This window comes from Micropterus dolomieu, linkage group LG17 (genome assembly GCF_021292245.1).
Source record: "Micropterus dolomieu isolate WLL.071019.BEF.003 ecotype Adirondacks linkage group LG17, ASM2129224v1, whole genome shotgun sequence".
Lineage (NCBI taxonomy): Eukaryota > Metazoa > Chordata > Actinopteri > Centrarchiformes > Centrarchidae > Micropterus > Micropterus dolomieu.
This window is the reverse complement of record NC_060166.1, coordinates 15,194,720-15,204,120: the sequence shown is the minus strand read 5'-3', so window position 1 is coordinate 15,204,120 and position 9,401 is coordinate 15,194,720. Positions and strand designations below refer to the sequence as shown.

Below are 9,401 nucleotides of genomic sequence, written 5' to 3'. Positions count from 1 at the left end.
TGGATGTTAAAATCACCAACAATAACCACACAGTCAAAGTCAATACAGATTATAGACAGCAGTTCACCAAAGCAATCAAAAAAGTTTGCACAGTATTTAGGGGGCCTGTGGATATTTAGAAAAATAGCTCGAGAAGAGGAATTCAGCTGAAGAGACACATATTCAAAAGAAACAAAATTCCCATAAGACATCTTTTTGCATTGGAGGGAGTCATTTTACAAAATAGCAACTCCACCTTTCTCATGAAACTGACGTTGAGAGGGGTAGACTCGTTATAGACAGCTGTACTGTTATCTTGGTCCAACCAAGTTTCAGTTAAAAACATGAAATTAAGATTGTGAGTGATTATAAAATCAGTGATTAAAAATGTTTTTCCTGCCAAAGACCTAACGTTTAACAAAGCTAATTTTAGTGTGTTAAAAACATTATCTGGCCCACTTTTTTCGACAGGCTGTGGCTGACGAGGAATTAATACTAAATTTGCAGGATATGTTGAGTGCTTCCTGTTTCTTAACACATTCACCATGCTTTTTCTGTTACCTATCAAGACAGGGATGGAGAAGACTACCAGCACACTGGGCCCCTTGTCCTGGGAGCAATAACTCTGAACAGCTGACTGACTTATGTCCAAACTTTCACAAATATGCTCAGGAAATGTACCGTTTATTGTTATGCCTGACAAACATTAATGTTAATGCATCTTTGGAATCAAAATCACAAAAATGCCTATACTAGCCAAAAACATTTGGAATATACATGAAGCCTCTCTCACCTGTGCTCACTAAAGACAGAGTTATCCAGTACAATCTTCTCCAAAAGCTCGATGAGCTCATTGGGAAGGTCGGCGGTCATGAAGGCCTTGACTGTTACAGATACCTCCTCTGGATCTTGCGTCTCAGACAAGGCTGTCTGGACAACCTGCAGCAGGGAGGACAAACAGAATTGATGCACTACAGCTGATGTTTAAAGAGGTGGTATTATGCTCTTTTTCAGGTTCAAAATCTTAATCAGGGGTTGTACCAGAACAGGTTTACATGGTTTAATTTTCCAAAAACACCATATTTTTCCTCATACTGCACATTGCTGCAGCTCCTCTTTTCACCCTATGTGTTGTACGCTCTGCTCTTGAGCTACAGAGTGATGCATCTTTCTTGTACAAAATCTTTGTTGGGAGTTGCACATGCGCAGTTCCCAGGTAAGGAAGCATCAGAAGCAGAGAAGGGCGGGTCGTAAGAAACAAGTTAGTGTGATCCAAATCAAAGCCGCTTCAGACTGCGACCGTAACAGATGGTATAAGTTACTCACAAGTCCACAACATCATTGTTCCACATCTTACCATCAGGACAAAACATTGAACTGTTGCCGGTGTTTTGATGATCTATGCTGCCTTGCCGAAAAATGCTACCATAGTGCAAATCGATAGACTCGACTCTACTCGGCCCGTTTTCCATTGCAGATAGTACCCAGAGATAGTAGTAACTTGTCGTCATAGCGACGCCACACACAACTGCCGCGACGTAATGTTCAATGCGACACACACACCAGTGACCCACACAGCTTTCTCTTTAAGTTAAAACATTTCAACATTACTCAGAATGTAAAGACAGATAAGCGGTATGAAAACCTTCCAGTTGTGTTTTACTCTGCCGTTGTTGCTGCAGTGGTCTGTGTGATGGCGGGAGTAGAGGGCTCTGTGAGCAGGCGGCTGGCCGGCCTCACATGCTTCTCCCATGGCTTGGCACAGGCTTCCCCTGCAGCCACTTGCGGAGCTCCTCAACTCCGAAAATATTCAAGCACATTTTTGTTCCGCCATCACTTCTCGTAAAACTGTCAATATCTACACAGCTGATTTCTCAACTCAAAACTTCTCAGAAGTGGATTTAGTGATGAAATTTCGTACGTAAACTGTAAAATATAAAACTTTCTGGTGCTGGCCTCTGTCTGGTGCACGCAATGATGATGTAGTGAATAGTGAATATTCTCTCTGACTAATCAGCAGTCTGTCATGTTTTCACGTTACGATTTAGTATCCCTCAGCTCGCTTGGAACCTCGATGGAGGTGAGGTGATACGAAAAAAAGTACCTGGAAGCAGGTACAACATTTCTACAATGGAAAACCAAACAAAGGCGAGTCGAGCCAAAGGGCCTCCACTCAGACTAGCTTGGTTTGAGGGCGTGCCTGACCCCTACTAGCCGCTTGGCATGCTTTATGACGCGTTTTCATTGTGACGTCACAAGTAAAGGAAGTGAAGGGGTGGACTACAAACGAGCTGTTTTCAGGCAGTTCAGAGCAGTGTTTTCTGAGGGAAATGGGAACTCCCTTTGGGCTGGACTTTGGGCTTTTTCACTTTGCAAACCTGTTACATGCACAAAAAAGATATATAATTCAATAAAGGAGAGGGAAAAAGCCAAAAAGCATAATACCACCAGTAAATATATATTAAACAAAACAGGTAGATAAAAAAAAGATTTTAAATGGATCCAATATGAATGCTAACTTTGTTTTACAGGAATGATATGAAAGCCAAATCTGTAACGCCAAATAAGTTCATGTGGCATAATTTAGTATCAGGCACCAAGGGGTCAAACCTGGTCAATGAGTGGTCTTCTGTAATTGTTGGTCTCCAGCAGCACGCTCGCCCACAGCTCGGGGTTCTTGCGACGTACAAGGTAGCGGGACAGACTCTTGAACAGTGAGTTCTCATTGCACACCTAAGACATAATATACCAAAACAATCAACATTGGTGGCAACAGCAGTTCAGAAATGTCATAAAAGTATATGCACATTACAACAACTAAAACAGGAAAAAAGTAACAGCATTTAATTTATTGCATTTGTGATAAAGAGTGGCTACCGCAGAGCCTGAACAGGGCCAAACACAGCCTCACACAGCGAATACAGTACTCCATTTGCCTCTTTAAACAATAATGCCACTCGGCAAAATAACCTATTGTATAATGTTACAGAAAATATTACTTATTTAGTACTTAGTTATTTGTAATATAATGATCATAACTCAGTTATGACCATTCAGTCATGATTTTTTGCCTTCAGTGATGGTATGTTTAAACTCACATGAATCAGTTCCTGGTCACACTGTCCTCTTTCATAGGCCACACAGGCCAGGTGGGGGTCTCTTTTCTCACAATACTTGCCCACCACGCGGCTGTCGTAGTAGGGGTTCTCCCTTAGGAAGCGCTCAGGGTTGTTATTGCTGTCAATGTAGATCTTGGCCAGGGCGTTGTGGGTAGCAGGCTCCTCGCAACCTTCATGAATACGAGCCTCCAACCAAGGCAGCAGCAGCTTCAGTCTTGAGAAAAGACACACAGTAAGGATTTCACAGCACACCCACAAGGTTTGAAGAGAAAACCAACTGCTTTCTCCAGACTCTATAAGACTAGGTTGTGAAGGGGTGATTCCACTATTGCTATGCAGTTCAAAGAGTTCCTCTCTTCTTACCGATTTCTTTTCTCCACTTCAGCCACCAGTTCATCTGTGGAGAACTGCCCTCTAACCACCATTATCAGGTTCTTAATCACATCCTCGGCACAATCCACATCCAGTAATCCTCCAATGACTACTGGCAGACGGCTTGGGTTCACCTGTAATAAACGATCATATGATATGATCACATATGCGCCACATGGGGATGGGGAGAGAGGAAACAACATACAAGATAGAGTTTTCAGCCAGTTTTCACAGACAGACAAACAAAACCCTATAATGTAGGTTGAGTTAAATGTTACTTTATTTACTGTCCTGGATCTTTTTTTAAAAACTGTTTCCATCAGGCTATAAATTAGAAATGTACCTTCTGCACATAGATCTCAATGTATTTCTGCAGGCTGTTGCGGTACAGGTACAGGACCAGATCATGCACAAAATCAAAGCGGTCACACACAATGATCAAAGGCAGCTGGTCAGTCAGCTTGGCTTCCTGTAGAGAAAAATATAAAAAATGATATTGGCTAATAAACGCCAGCTTTGTTGAATAATAATCTGGATATATTAGTAGCAGAAATGTTTAGATTAATGTGCAATATAATTTTATATTTAAATGTTTATTCTGCACAGGTCCATTTCTGACCTTGAGGAAGTTCTTCACACGTTCAGGGTCATAGCAGTTACTCTCTCGGCAGATTCTCTCAACCTCTTTGATCTGGCCTGTCTTACAGGCAGCCTGGATATATTTGAAGTGGACCTCTGGATCCTGGCTGAAGTTCACAATGGAACCCAAGAAGTAGAACAAACCTGAACGACAAAAAATGACAAAATCAACAGGTGAACTAACTGCAACTAACTTGCTGTTTTCTCGATATGAACAGGAAAGACAAGATTGCTTGGCCACAGTCTACTCCCAGCTTACCCTCGAAGCTCTTGAACGACTCAAAAAGTTCAGTGAGAGACTGAGTACTGAGCTGCTCATGGTACTTGGAGGCGACCTGGACACAGATCTGCAGGTTCTGGCGGATGTTTGCAGAAAGCATGGCCCTCAGACACTCTAGAGAGTCCTCCACTGACAAGGAGCCAAAGAAATTCACCAACCACTGCCAAGACAAAGAACACAGTCAGCAAAACATCACACACAAAGTCACATTGTATCAGTTTTTGTTAGGGTTGGTATTTTCTTGTGTTCCTTGGTCTGTATTGTACCTCTGGGTTGAGAAGATGTGTGTGCACCACAGCGCGCTTGATGTCATACAGGTCAGTATAATGCTCCAGTGCCCTCTGCAGGAGGCCAGCCTTCTCACACAGCTGTGCTACATGAGCACGATCATAGTGGGTGAACATCTGATTCCCTAGGATGGCATCTGCAACCTGCAAGATGTGTGACAGGGACAAAGACATTTCACTATAGTTTGAAGCTTTGTTAACGTAAAACGAAAGTTTGCAACAGGGGCAATGGGAAATTAGATTATTAGCAAAAGGAAACATAGTGAAATGCCACATAGTGAGTGGAGAACAGAAGGGCTTCTTAAAGAAGAACTAACAGGTCTGTGAGAGCCGGAATTCTTACTGGTTGGTAGGCGATCAAATACTTATGTCATGCAATAAATGTAAATTAATTATTTAAAAATTATACAATGTGATTTTCTGGATTTTTGTTTTAGATTCTGTCTCTAACAGTTGAAGTGTACCTATGATAAAAAATTACAGACCTCTACATGCTTTTTAAGTAGGAAAACCTGCAGAATCAGCAGAGTATCAAATACTTGTTCTCCCCACTGTACCTGTGGTGCGTGGACCAAATTCATTTCCAGCAGGCGTGTCTGCAATGGTCCTTCCATGGGTCTGTTGTTCTTCAGGGCATCTAGTAGGAAGGACGTGCACTGCTGGATCAGGTTGTACTCCATGAACACATCAACAATCTGGAGACACAAAAGAAAGATATCATCATAGATGTCAAACTACTCTCAAAAAATGACAAATTATACAAATTATTTTTTGGTTACTGGGTGAAGAGCAGTAGCCATTGCATAATTATAATTAAGCCACCGCTGACCTAAGTAGTGCAAGTGAAACAAATAGTGAAAAAGTAGACCTGTTAAAAGCTACTAATGTAACCTGCAATAAACCTTTTTGTTATTTTTGACAACATGGTATAAACACATGGTAAAGATGTGGGTTTTTTACCTGAGTAATGTCAGCCAGTGGCTCTTCATCCTGAACCAGCATCTGGGAGAACTGAAGGCCCTGCTCTGGACTGATCCGCATTACATTCCTTAGCAAGAAGATCCAGTCCGGGGTGTAGCCCACCTACAGGGTCAACAAATCTTTAAGCATAATAGCCCTACATCTGAGTTGTGCCATAGCTATGATGGAACCATATAAAACACAAACACAAGACAACAGATATTGTCTTTTGGAGGATTACATTCTCTCTCTGCAAAAAGTTGAAATATTTTTCTCTATTATTTTATTATTGTTATATAACTTGCATTTATTCATTCCATATTCATATATTTCTACATTTATTTATGTCAGCTGTATGTTTGTGTAGCACCTTTTCACCAAAGCAAATTCCTCATATAACGAAAAAAAACTACTTTGCAATAAAGCTCCCTCTGATTCTGATTCTCTCCTTTCTCTGTACCACAATGGTCTTTTAGTACATGAGATACACTTGGAATAACAAAGTCAGGAATTGTTACAAACCTTCTTGGCATAGAGGACAATCTTCTGGAACTGTCCAGTCTCTGCAAAGCACTGAATGACCTTATTGGGGACGTTGGCTCTAAGGTAGACACTGAGGGCAAGAGTAGGATCAACAGACTTCACCAAGTCTCCAAGCTCCTCAGAACACTCCAGCTGTAAAAACACACACACAATCTAAAGTTCAGAAGAAATACAAGTAAAAGGAAAAAGCAATTAACGAACCAGAAGAAGTAAATCAAGCAAACATCATGACATAATGACCTCAAGCCTCAGCACTGATGATGTGTTTGAAAGAACAGGAATTTACTGAGACTGAAATGAATCATATTGGATGCAAGCAACATACTGGCTTTCAAATTGATTTACTAGTCAGTTCTTCCAAAAATATATGACTATATGCTCATGGACACATAACTGAAACCGGCAGTATAGTTTTATTTGTAGAAGTGAAGGAGTCAACTAACTAGCTATGTCCAACACTCTATATCTTTATTGTAACTATCTTCCAAAGAGCAGATGATTTTCTGAATAGAGTTTTTGACATGATTGGTGAAAATATTTCCTCTGAAGATAATAAAGATTTCTGCTATAAACCAACTACTGGACGCACACCTTGTCCTCTTTCAACCATTTCTCTAGTAGCTGCTTGCGGCCCTGCTGGAGGACAGGCCTGCACAGCTCCAGAGACTCAAACTTATTAAGTTGACCTTGGTCCAGCAAGATGCCAAAGTATTGGAGCAAGGGAGATGTCTGGCCTGGTTGGGCTGGAACACTTTGGAACCGACGGATGGTGTCTGGTGTCCGCAGGATACCCTGGAGAAGAAAGATGAATGGATGGATAGTAATCAAGTGACAGTGGGAAGCTTTGGGTTGAGAAAAGTCACATTGCACTAGAAGAATACTACAGTTACACCAGGTGAACATTAGTTACTAAAAGATTTATAATGTATTCCCCATGAAATCAAAATAGATGTTGGTTTTAATTGCATATGCCTTGCACTGTATGTCACCAATACACCAGCATCTAGCCCAACAATGGTAAAAAAAAACTTTGTTTTGTAGGTATTCTTGAAGGTAATTTTAGAGTTTGTCATTTCCTGGAAAAACAATTTGATGACTCGTCCTGCGCTCGGGGGTGTGTATTAATTGAGCGTCCAATGAAAAGGAGAATGGAGAACAATATTTTCTGGTTCTCCCTCTGATGTCTTTCGGCTGCCCTGCCTCAACTATCTGTGATTTACGGAGTTTGCTGATGAACAGATAGCTGTACTTGTTGCTAAAGTAACAGATAACTGCTACTAGCTGCTGTTAGTTAGCTCAGTTAGCGGTCATATTAGCTGACTATGCCTGGACTGGGAACTCGGAGCACTGGGGGAGTGTTAGTGTTTAACGTTATACTTCTAATCTTACTCAAGCCATGGTAGTTTTCAGGCCAGGGGGCTTGTAAAGTCCATGGCCAGGGGCGGGGACCAAGCGGGGAGTGATGGCGGGTAACAGATAGCGGCACCAAAATGGGCGCTGAAGCCGGCAAGCAGGCAGTGAAACAGTGTTCAGCTGCCTCCCAGGGGATACAGCCTGAACAGGACCAAACACAGCCTCAAAGACCAACAGCGAATACAGTACCGAGGTGATTAACAGAGCTTCAGGATGGACAGATAGCGGAATTTAACGGTTTAGCAAAAAGGAAAGCTAACTGTATCTGTAGCTAGTTAGCTCGGTTAACATTAGCCGGGCTGCTAGCAGTCCTATTAGCTGACTCCAGCTCTGGGGTTCCAAGAGCCAGAACCTGACAAGAAAACCACCTCGGTACTGTATTCCCTCTTATCAAACTGGGCTCTCGGAGAATGTGTTTGGTACCAGCTGCCGTGTTCACTCGGCGAGAGCTTGAGCTAGTCCACACAGAGCGGCACATAGTCTGCATGACGGGGTGGGGGCATAACGCACATTCAACGCTACTGGCTACTGCAAACGTCAATTTGCGACAAGTCTCTCCCTAGCTTTGCGTACGTACATATACAGAAGCAGATAGCACTCCGGTTTCCATTTCATGGGAATTTTAATAAAATAAAGCAACAAAAAATTAGCACTGAAAGACTGCCTCCCCAGTTAATTGTTCTATTTGCTTTTAAAATACTTGTACTGGTTTGCAAATCTCAACTAGTTTTATATACGTCTATTATCAAGACAAAATAAAGACGTTAGCTTACTCTTTAGAGTGTGAGGTTGTATTAATTGAACTATGAGTAATATCACATTGTTTGACAACGCACTGGATGCAAAATGGCTGACTGGTAGTACCTTGGGTGCATTGGCTGCCACCTTTGCAGCTTCAGAGTAATTCCCTGCTGCAAAGAGGGTGTTGAACTTGCGGGCAAACAGCTCCTCTGCGCCGGCTAGGTTGTTGCGGACAGCCATGCGGAGAGCCAGGTCTGGGTTCTGGAGCACATTGGTTATGTAGGGAATGATGTTTTCCTCTTCCACACACACTGACAACACCTGGAAAAGCACATTTGCATGTTCGACTATGTGTACACAACAGACGAACTCAAAAATTTGCACACATCAGAAATGGGTAAATCACATGTTCTGCAGCTCTATAGCTATAGTTAGGATAAAGTTACTTTGATCTTCGTGGCATTTGGAGTGAAATTCCTTTCATCATAGAAAACTATTATGGTTTCTTTTATGGGAGTTTTCCTAAAAGTCAGTCAGTCATTTTAGATTTCTAAACTTCTTCAGTTCTGAGTGAAGAAGTCCTTTGGATGAGGGACGAAACGTCTTCCAGTATCTTCAACCAAGTCCAGTTGCCCTTGATTTTAACCTTCGTTGGATAACTATGACCTGGATGACTGAGAATCTTCATAGACATCTTGCTTATCATTTTGGGATGAACACCCTCAGATTGGTACGGGAGTATGAAAGGACAGCCAGGAAAATTGCAGACTACAGGAACCATCTACGATTCAACCTGAGATGCCGACAACACAAACTTATTCCCAACAGCCTACACTTAGGCTCCACGGTAAAAGGACACAGAGCCGGAATAATCCTGGAGAAAGCACAACACCAGCTACTGAACGAGAGAGTGAGACAGATACACTTCACAATTGAAGCCCTGAACAAAGAAATGGACAACATACACCACAAACTAGAAACATATCTGCCCAGTACAGCACTGGGAAAGGTCATGGACTTCATCAAGAAAGCACAGCTATCCCAGCACAACAAGAGCAAAGAAAGACA

At 42.0% G+C, this 9,401-nt stretch overlaps 1 protein-coding gene across 2 annotated transcripts in view; it reads right to left on the bottom strand.

Moving 5' to 3' along the window:
- Positions 1 to 9,401, bottom strand: part of LOC123985457 (clathrin heavy chain 1-like) — a 179,953-nt gene that overhangs the window by 12,055 nt on the left and 158,497 nt on the right. For both annotated transcript variants that reach the window (XM_046072980.1, XM_046072981.1), the window contains exons 7-19: positions 8,457 to 8,654; positions 6,771 to 6,971; positions 6,159 to 6,311; positions 5,637 to 5,759; positions 5,234 to 5,371; positions 4,656 to 4,820; positions 4,369 to 4,549; positions 4,090 to 4,253; positions 3,814 to 3,939; positions 3,462 to 3,604; positions 3,078 to 3,312; positions 2,590 to 2,712; positions 773 to 918 (exon numbers count right to left, since the gene is read on the bottom strand). In XM_046072980.1, coding sequence (XP_045928936.1) covers positions 773 to 918; positions 2,590 to 2,712; positions 3,078 to 3,312; positions 3,462 to 3,604; positions 3,814 to 3,939; positions 4,090 to 4,253; positions 4,369 to 4,549; positions 4,656 to 4,820; positions 5,234 to 5,371; positions 5,637 to 5,759; positions 6,159 to 6,311; positions 6,771 to 6,971; positions 8,457 to 8,654 — 2,096 coding nt within the window. The remainder of the gene's footprint in view (positions 1 to 772; positions 919 to 2,589; positions 2,713 to 3,077; positions 3,313 to 3,461; positions 3,605 to 3,813; positions 3,940 to 4,089; positions 4,254 to 4,368; positions 4,550 to 4,655; positions 4,821 to 5,233; positions 5,372 to 5,636; positions 5,760 to 6,158; positions 6,312 to 6,770; positions 6,972 to 8,456; positions 8,655 to 9,401) is intronic.